Raw genomic sequence first — 14367 nt, forward strand, 5'->3', positions numbered from 1 at the left:
GTTTCAGTGATTACACGAGTGTCTGCATGAATGAGGTGATTACAGCCGTTCAGATAACACGTCTGCTGTCTCACCCACAGACAGGTTAGAGTCACCTCATCTCTCTGCAGACACTCGGTCCAGAACAGGTTCAGCGTAGCTTCATGTCAGAGAAGGTTTGGAAGGGTGATCTGCTTCCAGTGTTTGTGCTAAGCTAGGCTAAACACCCTGTAGGATCTCTGACTGTTCCCAAGTTGGAATCTTATTGACCCTACGCTCGTGTCTAGAAGGTTCACCTGATTTACAAAGTCTCACCTGATTCTGTTTGTTTGGTGCCACAGTATGAAGACAAAGTCCACAGAGCAGGCTGCGTGGTTTCATGTGTTTACTTTTGGTCAGCAGACCGAAGCTCACTTTAGACTCATCATTTAGAACAAACCAGGATCTTTTTCTTAAAAACAAACAAGTTATTTTAGTGCCTAAACCAACCTGAACTTTGACCTTTTCACATCTTCATCCATCTGTTAGAAACAACGTGAAACAGACGCAGTTTTAAACCTCTGTGGCTGATTCGAATGCAGCATTAGCCTAGCTTAGCTTAAACAAAGCGTTAGCCGAGCGCTCTCAGAAATAAATGCTCTATTTCCATGTTTTATCTGAGTAAGAGAATGTGCACGGATATACGATCAGCCATAACATTATGACCACCTGCCTAATATTGTGTTTCCCCTGACCCATGGAGGCATGGACTCCAGACCTCTGCAGGTGTGCTGAGGTATCTGGCACCAAGACGTGAGCAGCAGATCCTTTAGGTCAACACTTTGAACTTGTTCCTCAAACCATTCCTGAACCATGTCTGCAGTGTGGCAGGTGGTACGTGTCACAGTAACATCCACATGAACGGCAGGACCCGAGGTTTCCCAGCAGAACATCGCCCAAAGCATCACACTGCCTCCGCCGGCTTGCCTTCTTCCCATAATGCATCCTGGTGCCATGTGTTCCCCAGGTAAGAGACGCACACGCACCCGGCCATCCACATGATGTAAAAGACGATTCATCAGAGCAGGTCATCAAACCACCTGCTGGTTTTTCCTTCCTTGGACCTCTTTTGGTAAGTACTGGGAACACCCCACAAGAGCTGCAGGTCTGGAGACGCTCGGACACAGCCGTCCTTCTCAAAGTCGCTCACGTCCTCACCTGACAGTGGTCAGAATGTTATGGCTGATAAATGCTCTTAAATGCTCAGTGCTAAGCTAACAGTTTGCTTATGCTAACCTGTGCTAAAGGCCTGAGTCACTGCTGTGTTTAATGGTTGTCTCTGGTGGCTTTATGTCCCGTGTGTTTTATTTTCATCTCTTATTCTTTTGTTGACATATTTAATTTTAATGCTACAAATCTGCAGGATAGAAATTGATTCTTTTAAGGTGAGAAACAGGGAATCTCTAAGTTTCCGAAGTCAGAATAACAAGAAGTTTTTGCTTGTTTTGTTCATTGTTCACTCTGTAAAGCGGTCTCGGGTTTGGAAGCACAGACGTGAAATGAATATGGATCTGTGTTGATATTTATACCGTGGTACATGTCCTGAAGGGAGCCTCCACCGCAGTACTCCATGCAGATCCACAGCTTGGTGTTCCTGCAGAGACGCACAGCATTCATGGTGGTGTTAAAGCAGTTTAAATCATTTGCCATGAAAGGACGCTCTAACGAGTCCACTCCCTAACACTCTGAATGCATTAACGCCCACAAACACACACACAGCGTCGCTCCTGAGCTGCTGAGTGGGAGAGGAATCCTGCAGCCGCGTGGGGAGAACAAAAGTCAGACTCCAGCTATTCCAGGAATCCGTCACATCTGACAGCGACGGACTGAGACGGAGAACAGACACCAGCTCACCTGTGGTAGCTGCCGAAGTACGCCACGATGTTTTTGTGTTTGCACTCCTTCATCATGGTGATCTCCTGCTGGATGGACGTGATGTCGTCACCTAAACACACACACACAGGCTGCTGTTAGCGCGCTGAGTTCATGCTAAATTACAGAGCAGGAAAGTGCAGGGTGAGGCTAATGGGAGCGACGGTGGGACAGCGGTATGTGAGGCCAGCAGGTGTATGTTCATGTCTCTTTGTCAGACAGAGGCTCAGAGCTGCAGCGTCATGAGGCAGGTCAGGAGGTCGGCCCTCGCAGCCAGCAGCTCCTGAACCTCGTCCTCTCTCCGGTCGTACAAGTTAAACACATGCTCACTAATTGTCCTGTTATCCTGAGTATGATACAGCCCGTTCTGTTTGACAGCTTTAATCACATTCAGACCTGCAGCCCGTTCAGCCTCTGTCAGCTCCGGGCCGTGTTTATCTTCATAAACACAAAGGAATGCAGAGTTTGTAGGAGGAGGAGGAGGAGGAGGAGGAGGAGGAGGAGGAGGATAACATCCTGGTGTCTGAAGCGTTTTAGTTTTCATGTTTGAGCAGGTTTGATTTTAATGCACAAACACAGTGTGAGGAGGAGAGGCGACACACTGACAGAGAAAACACCGTCAATCAGCGACTCTGCTTTAATTTGATGAATGAAATCAAACTCAGATTTTGATCAGTTCTTCTCCTGGGTCGCTGACAGAAGCAGGCTGTGTTCCAAACATCACACTACACTAGCAGTACGTCCTGATGTGGCCTACATGTAGGATGCAAACAAAAGCTAAATGTGCAGTATGCATCGGACCAGTCTGCCTCGCCTACTGTATCCCACAATGCAAAGCGCTGGAACGTCACAGCGGCAGTTGAAATGACGGACGGCAGCAGAAGAGCAGAAGGGGGCGCTGTAGCTAAAGAAGCAGCGGCTATTGTTTACTTCTGCTCTCCAAAACTGGCGCCTGGTGTCGCGTACTACAGACTACCGCCGAACGCAGTGTGCAGTATGTTGTAACGTACCCGGGTCGAGCTTCACGATCTTGATAGCTGCCAGCTCAGACGTCCGGATGTTACGAGCCTGAAAGAGAAGCAAAATATATAATCAATAAAAGTAACCACAGACATGATGAGCTGCAAGAACAGGCTGAAAACATGCGTCTGTCTGCAGAGAAGCACACACGTTCATGTACACATGTGTGCAGAGGTGCAGCGTCTCTGCAGGTGAGTCAGGCTGAAGTTAAAGTAGCTGATAAATACTCTGAAGTTTACTTTGCATGGCTCCTCTGATCAGCAAACCAAAGTTAGTCATGGAGTTCCACAAGGTTCTGTGCTCGGACCGATTCTTTTTACCTTATATATGCTTCCTCTGGGTAATATCATGAGGAAACACTCCATTAATTTTCATTGTTATGCAGATGATACTCAATTATACTTATCAATGAAGCCAGATGAAACCAATCAGCTATCTAAACTAGAAGCATGCCTTAAGGACATAAAGATCTGGATGACTACAAACTTTCTGCTACTTAATTCAGACAAACTGAAGTTATTGTGCTCGGCCCAAAACACCTCAGAGACTCTTTCTCTAATGATATAGCTGCCCTAGATGGCATCAGCCTGGCATCCAGCACTACTGTTAGGAATCTGGGAGTTCTGTTTGATCAGGATATGTCCTTCATCTCCCACATAAAACAAATATCAAGGACAGCCTTCTTTCATCTTCGCAACAAACATCAGACACATCCTGTCTCAACACGATGCAGAAGAACTAGTCCATGCATTCGTTACTTCCAGGTTGGATTATTGTAACTCGTTACTATCAGGCTGCTCTAATAAGTCACTAAAAACTCTGCAGCTGGTACAAAATGCTGCAGCACGTGTGCTGACAAGAACTAGGAAGAGAGATCACATCTCTCCTGTATTAGCCTCTCTGCACTGGCTTCCTGTAAAATCTAGAATAGAATTTAAAATCCTTCTTCTTACTTACAAAGCTCTTAATGGTCAGGCACCATCATATCTTAAAGAGCTCATAGTGCCATATTACCCCTCTAGAACATTGCGCTCCCAGGATGCAGGCCTGCTTGTGGTACCTAAAGTGTCTAAGAGTAGTGTTGGAGGTAGAGCCTTCAATTACCAGGCCCCCCTCCTCTGGAACAATCTAACAGTCAAGGTCCGGGAGGCAGACACCCTCTCTTCTTTTAAGAGTTCAAACTTTCCTCTTTGATAAAGCTTATAGTTAGGCCTGGCTCAGGCTGGGACCAGCCCAGAGTTACGCTGCTATAGGTTTAGACTGCCGGGGGGATCTGACACACCAAGCTTCTCTCTCTCTTCCTCTCTCTCTCTCTCTCTCTCTCTCTCTCTCTCTCTCTCTCTCTCTCTCTCTCTCTCTCTCTCTCTCTCTCTCTCTCTCTCTCTCTCTCTCTCTCTCTCTCTCTCTCTCTCTCTCTCTCTCTCTCTCTCTCTCTGTCCCCCTCTCTCTCTCTCTCTCTCTCTCTCTCTCTCTCTCTATCTGTCATATTAATGCAGCTCATTAACTCTGTATTTTCTGGTCCCATTAACATTACTAACCACATATCTTCCCGGGAGTTCTCGTGCTCCCTTGTCTTGAAGGTTCCTGAGGATCGTTGCTGCAGACCACCTGCTGCTGTGGACCTGCTCGACTGCAACAACTACTAACATCAGCCTTCCCCATAGTATCATTATTGTTGCTGCTAATGCTAATAGTAGACCTGTTGACTTCAACTGTTACAATTACGATTACCTCAGCCTTTATCATTACTCTGCTTCTCTCGCTAATTTATTTATTTATTTATTTATTTAGCCAATCTTCACCCTAGTCTACCACTATTATTGGCATTGTAACCATAAGTATGTGTCTGTCTGACATATGTTGTTGTTGCTCTCTTTGCCTGTCTCTATCCTGCATCTCCTTCTATCCCATTTTCGGCCCATCCAGTCGAGGCAGATGGCTGTTCAACATGAGTCTGGTTCTGCTCGAGGTTTCTGCCTGTTAAAAGGAAGTTTTTCTGCCAATGTGCCGAATTGCTAAGTGCTACTCATGGTGATTCATGTTGGGCCTCTCTTTGAATAACTTAACAAAGAGTCGGTCTAGACCTGCTCTTTCTGTAAAGTGTCTCGAGATAACCCTGGTTATGATTTGGCGCTATACAAATAAAATTTGATTGATTGATTGATTGATCACTCTGAGAGAGCTCGGAGGCCATGATAAAAATCTGTTTCTAAAACCGGATTTAAAGTTAAACTGAGGTTAAAGTAAATCCCTCTTAAGACCAGAAATAAGTGATGATTATGAAACACAGAGAACGTGCTGACACGCTGGGTTTGTTAGAAGTCTGCACAGAACATCTCTGTCTTTAACCGTCCAGAGGAACATTCCAGAAGAAGGTGGAACCCTCATGTTGGTCCAGCTTCCTGTTATCACCGCCTCCATCAGAGGATCATTCAGACGTGCTCAGGAAGGAGCCGTTCACCTGCGTTAACATGTGATGAAGAGCAGAGTGTGATCGATAAGATCTGGAGATGGTGACTTTCACTGAGTACGTTTGATCCGTCCAGTGTGAGAAAAACTTCCTGCAGGTGAGAGAAGAGCTACAGGTAGAGACGAGCCTCTCCCAGCTGTCACTGGACGAGAGGCGGGGTTACACCACCACCAGTGAACCCAACGAGCGAGTCTCTGGACTGTGGGAGGAAGCCGGAGTACCCGGAGGGAACCCACGCATGCACGGCGAGAACATGCAGACTAACAGAGAAAGACCCACTACGTCTGACCCGGGACTCGAACCAGGAGCCTTCTAGCTGCAGCTCATATGAAGCTTAGCAGGAAGACTGTTTAATATCATCTGTTCATATCTCTCTCTATCACTTCCTGCTTCTCTGATCAGCTGATCATGGGCGTTTACTCTTTTAAGTATTTAACCAATCAGATTTTGCCACGAGCTCAATCAGCCAATCATCCTGCAGCTGTCACACTTTAAACCTGTTCTCCTGCGGTTTGGATCGTTGGGATCCTCCTCCTCCTCCGTCACCTCCAGTCCATCCTTTAGTGTCCAGGCTCGGTTCCTTAGAGTCCACTCCTCCTCACATCCTGCATCCTTTCTTCCTTCAACACCAACACCAGTGTATAGACTCCATCGGGGGGGTGTCCCATCCTGATCTCAGCTTCTCTACGCCTTTCGATTCATGAAGGCGTCACGATGGGGACGAGCACAAACTCATAATGACGTCTCTGCTGACGGACAACAACAATAACACACCTGCACAACAAAGGGATGCCAACACACAAGTACTGTTGCATGATGGTCTTTGTGGTTCGATCCATCACATGCTGTATCTGCAGAGATGCTGCACCCTCTGCTCCATCAGGACAACCTCACCTGGGCGTGTATCCAACAGCTCAGAGCAGATCTTCATCTTTTAATCAGTTCAGAGTTCTGTCTTTACTCAGGTCTAACCTTGAACTGACCCCACAGCAGAGAGCGGCCAACAGGGAGGCGACAGACATCCACACGGATCCACAGAGAGGGGACTGACAGATGTTCGGTTAGGGGGTTGTTCTTTCTTCATTCAGACTTGGACTTGGACTCGACTCGTACTTGACTTGGGTTCTTCTTTGGTGTATTTGACTCGGACTTGAACACTGAGGACTCGAGGTTTGAAACAAAGTCTGTAGACGTGCTTTGAGTTCAGTTTGACTTGATATAGCGCCACAAGCTGAGACGTGAATGTTATTTAGAGTCAGACAGAATCTGCAGCGTGAAGTGACACACACACACACACACACACACACACACACACACACACACACACAGATCCTTTCAGCCTTCAGAGCTTTAAACACCGGAGTCAAGACAAGCCGTGGTCTTATCTCCGGGTCAGAGGTGATGTCGTTCCTGAGCAGTTATTCTGTGTTTTTTAACTTCCTGAACTCTTCCTGAGAACATCCGTCATCCTCGCTCATCGCCTGCTCTGACGTCACAACGTCTCATTCTCACTCGGAGCGCCGAACAGGTCGCCTCAACACAACCCGCGGCTCGGCTGCGCTCACTTCCTGTTTTCTTTCCTGTTAGGCCGCAGCACTTCCTGTGACAACACTGATAGTAACGTCTCTGAGAGAGCGAGCCTGAAATAACAGCAACAGTCACAGTTACCTAATGAGAGCAGAGGAAGAGGAAGCTTTGATCAAATGGGGGCGGAGTCACACATGATGTCAAGTCTTCAGCCAAACTGTACTTTCATAATGAGACCCCCCCCCCCCGACTCATTTCCTGGTGATGTTTTTAACTTTTAACGACATGTTGGTGTGCACATGATGGCTGCAACGTGCTCCCTGCGTCTGTTCGGAGCGTCGGCTGTGCACATCCTCATAAGCTAGCAAGCTGCAGTCTGCACGAGCAGTAGGGGCAGCGTAGAGGCAGAGGGGATGTGACCGGGTCGACACAGCAGCAGGGACAACAATGGTTAGAAAGTTCTGAAGTCGAGCTGATAGACCAAGTCCTCAATGATCCACATCTGTACGATGTGTCGTTGCTGCTGCACAGAGACAAACATGCTGTCAAACAGATGCAGACAGATAAGTTCTGTTTTAGAAGTCGTCGTGGAAACCTGCGAATCTAAATGGGAACAAGTCCGGGAGCGTTACGTCCGAGCACGGAGGAACATGTTGGAGAGATGGAGCGGGGACGGAGCAGACGGAGTGTTCTGTCGAGTGTCTCCATGTTGTTTACATCCTGCACATACAGTAGCTGCGTACGGCCTGAGCTCTCTGCTGCGCCCTCTAGAGGAATCCTCCAGTAACACGTGTAGTGCAAAGACAAGTATGTGAACAGTTACGTTCATGATGCAGACGTGTACGCGAACGCGAGGTTAAAAAGCAAGTTTATCTCCGGCCTCACATATAACAGAGTCTATGAGGCTGGTTATTCCCACGCTGGCAGCTTTGTTATGATACAGAGGCTAAGCAGAGCATAGAGCTACATGCTAACATCAGCGTTTAACATGCTAGTAATTAAATGCTAACATGCTGTATTGAGTGGCTAATGTGTGTCTGAGGGGTGAAAGGCAGTGACCAAGTCATCTTTGCTCAAGTCTCAAGTCATTTTTTCTTGTGGAAGTCAAGTCGAGTCGAGTCGAGTCGAGTCCTTAGTTAATGCAAGTCAAGTCTTGAGACCCAGCCCTCTGACCTGTAGTGTCCGGTCTGTATAAGGAGAAAACACCAGGTGTTAGCAGCCCGTCTAATAATGATGTTATTGGCCAGTTTATAACCTGTTCAAAGAGTCTGACAGTGAATTGTATCTGTGTTATCTCAGACGCAGCCATGACGACGGTCTGCTCTGAGAGCGTGCTGAGGAGTAACGAGTACGACTGATGAGGCTTCTCTTTGGGACAATCATGACTCCACAGCTAACATTCAAACTTATGAACACACGCAAGTCATCCAAGTCATCAGGCCTGAAGTCCAAGTCATCAAAACAGTGACTCGAGTCGACTCGAGTCCAAGTCACCAAGTCTCAAGTCCACATCTCTGGTGAAAGGGTAATGAAGGGATGAAAAGAAGAGATGAGCCTGTCTGGAAACTAAAGGAATAAAAAGAAGTGTAGAAACAAACAGACACTGAGGATGAGTCGGTGGAAGAAGCAGGAGATGAATGAGCCCCTCGGAGGTGACAAAGGTTTGTAATGAAGGCTTTTTATGAATCAGCTCAAAGAGCCTCCAGACTCCTGAAAACATCAGGCCTTCATTACATTCATGAAGTCAGAGAGCCTCATTAAAGACACACGAGACAGAGAGCCTGTTTCACAACTACGTTCAAAACCACTGAACTGGAGCCTGAAGCCAAAAGACTGAATCCTGCTCTCGATGAGAGAACACGTACCAGCCTCCTCATCACCGCGGCCCGCTGTAACCTCTCCGGGGAAAACCCAACAACATTCCTGACTCCTGCACCGGCTGACGAATAAATCAAGATTACAAACTGTGAACGAGCTAACAAGAAGGTGAGCACAGACACAGCTAGCTGCTAACCAGTGCTAACATATAACGAGTGTATAAACAGTGTGTGAGACGTGTTGGACGGTCTCTTCGTCCAATAAAGCGCACACACAGATTATCTGTCTGATATTTACATGAACAAATCTCCAAAAGGCTCCAACAGCACAAACACGGCCCAGAGGTTACGTTCAGTGACTGAGTTAGCTGAGGGGACACCTAGCAGACAGCTAGCAGCTCCCAGCTGTCACTCAAAGAGGCCCCGCCCCTAATGCTGCATCACTTTAAGCCTTAATATAATGTAAACAGGTGAGCTGTATAAAGATTCTCCCCGTACAGTTGTCATGAAGAGAGAAATGAGCTATAGAGACCCAAACTGTTTTTTGTACCAGGCTGTAAACATGTTTATTTCTGCTGTAAAGTTTAACATGGGGCTCTATGGGGACTGACTCACTGCTGGAGGCAGCCTCAAGTGGACACCAGAGGAACTGCAGCCGAAGACTGAAATACGTTAAATATGGAACATCCTCATCTCGTCCTCGCTCTGTGACATTCCTCCTCGGACATGTGGACAGTTTTTCACGCTCCGTCAGTCAGACTTTGCCAGCTGTTCAGGGTGAGGAAGAGGAGGAAACGAAGACTTAAAGCGATCTGTCTTCATCGACTTTCACAGCAGACCTGATGAATGAGGATCAAACTGAGTTCATCAGGGCACGAACAGACGATGGAAACGCTAAACGCCTGTTTTTGTTTAGTTTGAATGCAGGAAAATGTTTGATGATCTTTTTATAAGAAGCACTAAAATAACAGCCGTATCAGTGCGGTCTCTCGTCTGTAGCAGCAGCTCGACCGCAGACAGAAACATGTTAAATACGTCTCAGTGTGAACACGGTGATATTTTTACACTCGTCTATAATCTGAGTTTAACCTGCAGGTCCCCCGAGCTGCTGTCTGCATAAATAAGCACAAACTCAGACTCTTTATAATCAGCTTACACATATAAGAGAATAAATATGCGACTCATCATTTAAAGTGTTGCAGTCTGTCCTCAGTGTTTATTAAAGAGTTAGTCACCTGTCAGCTTTAAGACTCATTTCGTCTCTTTTTCCAGCGAAACTCGACAATAAAACAGGAAGAGAGAAATCACACGTTCTTCCTGCTGCTCACCGTCTGTGTTCAGGGGCTGAACGGCTCTAATGTTCTGCTGTTTCCATACTTTACATGCTTTAAGGGGAGCTCACAGTGCTACGAGGATAACATGTGAGAGACGACGTGTGAATGAAAAGCTAAACCTCGAATGAAACATCTGAAAACAGAAACCAGAGGACTCGAGGGCAAGGCCTGTTTGAAAACATGCACAGCTAAAGTGTCATTTAGGAAGAGCTGGCTTCTTTCAGAGGAGAAAATGTGAGCGTGTGCCCTCCACCGTGTCCTTCCACTGGAGACTAGAACTAGTATGAGTCCTCTGGGTGCCCCTCCAGTGGAGAGAAGAAGTGCCCCTCAGGCCAGAGATATACTTTCTTTTTAACCTTGTGTTCACGTACACGACCGTCTGCATCATGAACGTCCAACATGTTCCTCCGTGCACGTACGTAACGCTCCCGGACTTGTTTCCACGTCCCCTCTGCCTCTACACTGCCCCTACTGCTCATGTGCAGACTGCAGCTTGCGTAGCCATCGGTAGGGTACGTTTTTAAATCAAATTCATGACCTCATAACTTCAGAGGATGTTCTAGTTTTGTCTCGTGACTTTGAGGTGTGTTAGAAAATGTTCTGCCCTCTGGTGCCCTCAGTGGTCTTTGTGCCCCGGCCCCTCAAACAGCCTGACTCCGCCCCTGCAGAGTGTCAGTGTCACACTGTGCTTTATAACCATGTTGATGTTTTAAACCTGAAACATGAAGAGAGGATGCTGAAGAGGAGCCTCAGAGGAGGAGCACCAGAGGAGGAGCGTAACTGAAGCTAAATTCTGTTTGAACGGACTGGCATCTGAGACCACGTGGGGACGGACGGCGTCTCCTCCTCGTCTCCTCCTGCACCGGCTGGGACCGGTCAGAGCCTCAGGAGGACGGGGGTCAGACTGATGGGAGGAGTTTGTGTGAATGACAGCAGTGTAATGAGAGTCCACTGACGGCCCACGCTGTCACATGATCAGCCTGGAATCAAAGTGGGAGTCATAATGAGCTATTGTCTGTGACTGTATGTGGAGCTGTTAGCGCACAGCAGACTCACTGCTGCAACACGTCATGTCACAGAGATTATACTGTTCATGTCACGGTGCAGAGACACATGTGGTGTATGTGTCAGCGTGCAGGGAACGTTCCTCCTGCTAAATGTGAATATAAGCCGGCTGGTGAAAACATCAGAGCGTCTAACACACCTGATTCTAATTGGCTCGTTACCGATCCCCTGAGCCGCTTCAGCTGGTTGATAACGAGCAGATCATTCAGATCAGGTGTGTTAGAGAGCGGAGAAACCTAAACCATGCAGGTAGGTAGCTCTGCAGGAGCAGGGCTGGCCACACCTGCTCTAGCTTCAAGCAAAGATGAGCAGCAGGTGACAGAGGTCTCACTCCTTTTTAAATCCAAACACACTCGTTTCATTTTTCTTCAGAGCCAGCTGAGTCTGACTCGAGTGACATCACTTGAGGACATCTATCGGCTCCCTTTAGAGGTAACGTTGTTACGTTGATGTTTTTATGCAACTTGAAACACACTTTGATGTGAACAATGGAAGGAGACTTTTCTCTGCTGTTTCAGAGACGTGCAGTCAGACTCTGCCTCGCTGTCCTCTCAGAGCTGCTGCTGAGGTCACGCCGTGTCAGATCCACGGTGCAGAGCTCAGGTCAGCGACACGATCACGTGTGCTCATCGAAAAGAGAAACATCTGCTACAACACCAAAATATGATCTGGATTATCTGGATTTAAGAGATAAAGACGAGCGAGCAGTTTCAGCGTCTCTCAGCTTCTCTGTTTGCCAAAGTAAACACACACGTGCTGCTGAACGGTTCGATGAGAATAACTGACTCACAGGTTTTACATATTTACAGAATCACCGACACGAGCGCTGGAGCTGTTCTGGAGGCCGTGCTGACACACTACGCTGGTTTCAGGCGTCTGGATGAGGACGTGAGAACAGTTTCTGCTGCCCTGATCGAATGTTCACAACGTTCACGTGTTGGCATCTCTGTCCCGAAACAAACCTCTGAAGCTGAACTGAAAACGGTCACTTCCTGTTACAGGTCGGTAAACAGGTTTGATGTGTTCAGATTTAGCAGCTAACAAAGCAGCAGAAGAAGAGTGGGAGCTCAGTGAGTCGACATTACAGGGTTAGTTTGTCACTAAATCAGCCAATGAAACCAGTTTGGACATAAAGTCACACCTAGGACAGGTGACCAGTCAGAGGTCAAAGCCTTTACATGGCTCGTGTGTGCATTCGCTTACAGGCTGGTATGAGACACTGAGCTCAGGAGCTCGTGGATTTAAGCTTGAATTATATTTAAATCTCAGATTCTCCTGAATGATTATGTTACTGCAGGACTCTGATCCACCCTGCGATCCAAAGCTGCCTGTAGAACTGTGTAGATGTTACTCACAGCTGTCGTTAGTCTCTGTGTGGAATGGATTTATCTTTTAGCTAAACATCAACCTTCTGATGGTTCCCTTCGTACCTCGGCTGAGCTCAGACTCACTCCCAGCCGTGTAAAAAAAGAAACAATACACATTCTTTGGTGTTTCTGCAGGATGCACGAGGCAGCGGGCGGGTTAGCAGAGCAGGATGTTTGCATCCTGACACCGAAAGCAGCGACAGAAAACACACGACGGACAGACTGATGTCCGTGTGTTCTGTGATTTTACTTTAAACTGTTAAGAACATGAAATCCTCTGATTCTAGTTTGTTAAATGTTTCTTGTGCTCTGTTTCCTCCTCTGTGGCAGGAAGCTGAAGATGTTAGAGGACAAACTGAAGGCCTTTGAGGACGACATGTTGAGCTTTAGGAAACCATGATTCACTGTAAACCAAAGAACTAATGTACTCATCAATGCAATCATCTGTAGGGCCCCGACCTTTCAAAATAAAGGCTGCAACTTATTTTCTAAATACATGAATTACTTGTGTATTTCATGTTCTGTAAAGAATGCTCTGTAAGAGGCGGCGGTGATGCCTTCAGTGTGCTCTTTGTGTGCGACCACCAGTCAAAACGAAAACGTTCAAACACCAACATCCTGTTGTTCTTCAGTAAAGCACTTTGAGCGACACTGATTTGTTTGAAAGCTGCGTTATAAATAAAGTTGGACTGATTTAAACTGCATGTTTTTATACGTAAGAAGCTGCAGAATATTTCACATGTTTCTGTCTCAGACTTAAATGATGAACTGATTATAGAAAGCAAGAGCCAATCAATATTTAAGTGACAAATCAATTAGCCTAACAGTAGCAGCTGTGTGATTTAGAGTCAATATTAACACTGCAGTATGAAATATATCACTGTACCCGGAGATTTTACCCATCATGCCCTCTGTTACTGTATGAAAACATGATAAACGTGTGGCTGCTCACGCACTAAAGGTTGTTCTGGAGAACACCTGTCTGTTCTCTCAGGTTCTAAAGGGTTAAAATGATTTCTCGTCAGGTCCAAACGGCTCAAAGGATCGATCCATCTCCTCGCTCTCTCTGGATCCCTTAAATCTGACGATGTGACGCTTCAGCTCATTAAAACTCTTAAACAGACCCTGAACAACACAAACAGTTTCTCACAGGAAGTAAAAACCCTCCGGTGTGTGTGTTTGTGTGTGTTGATGATTGAACGCGTCCTCGCGCGCAGAAAACACGAGGAAATGTTCTCACTCACCTTGAACACATCTCCGTAGGTGCCGCACCCGATCCGGTGGATCAACTCGTAATCATCCAGAGGGTCCAGGAAAGAGACACCTATCGTGTCCATGACGGAGACACCTGAGGGGGGCTGCTGCTACTCACACATCACACATCAGAGATCAGAGATCACAGCTGCTGGATTCACCGGAGGAGGAGAAGAAGAACTCTGACTGAACCTGAGCTGACTAACTGCAGGAGTGTTCACCCCGCACACAGAGAGAGAGAGACAGACAGACAGGGAGAGAGAGAGACAGGGAGAGAGACAGACAGGAGTGTGACAGCAGTCTGACACTCTGCAAGCATCTGTGTGCAAAATAGTCCCGAGTGGAGCTGGAGTCAAATCACGCATGAGCAGAGGCTCTACACTGTAAAAAGTGAGAGGGGGTGTTTCACTCTGAGTGTTTTGATTCTGTGAGGCTCACAAAGAAGCTAATCAGATCAAAGACTTCAGTCTGACATAAGAACACATCGCTGTGAGCTGCTGTGAGAGCTGATACACATCCTGAGGTCATATTATCAGTTGATCCTGTCCTGATAGATGTGATGGAGCTGGTGTTTGTTTTCTGTTATGAGAGGATATTAAACGTTTTTCACTTTAAAGCTCATA

The 14367-nt window shown here is 46.9% G+C and overlaps 1 protein-coding gene across 1 annotated transcript in view; it reads right to left on the reverse strand.

The window, feature by feature from the left end:
- The window catches only part of map4k2 (mitogen-activated protein kinase kinase kinase kinase 2), a 33906-nt gene extending 19881 nt beyond the window's left edge, over positions 1-14025 (reverse strand). Inside the window, exons 1-4 of the mRNA XM_069671999.1 lie at positions 13735-14025; positions 2901-2958; positions 1873-1963; positions 1548-1612 (exon numbers count right to left, since the gene is read on the reverse strand). Coding sequence (XP_069528100.1) covers positions 1548-1612; positions 1873-1963; positions 2901-2958; positions 13735-13827 — 307 coding nt within the window. The 5' untranslated portion in view covers positions 13828-14025. The remainder of the gene's footprint in view (positions 1-1547; positions 1613-1872; positions 1964-2900; positions 2959-13734) is intronic.
- Positions 14026-14367: the final 342 nt, after the last annotated feature.

The sequence above is a fragment of the Semicossyphus pulcher genome, unplaced genomic scaffold (assembly GCF_022749685.1).
Source record: "Semicossyphus pulcher isolate SPU_LCO1_2020_fin unplaced genomic scaffold, fSemPul1.0.p SCAF_21, whole genome shotgun sequence".
Taxonomy (NCBI): Eukaryota; Metazoa; Chordata; class Actinopteri; order Labriformes; family Labridae; genus Semicossyphus; species Semicossyphus pulcher.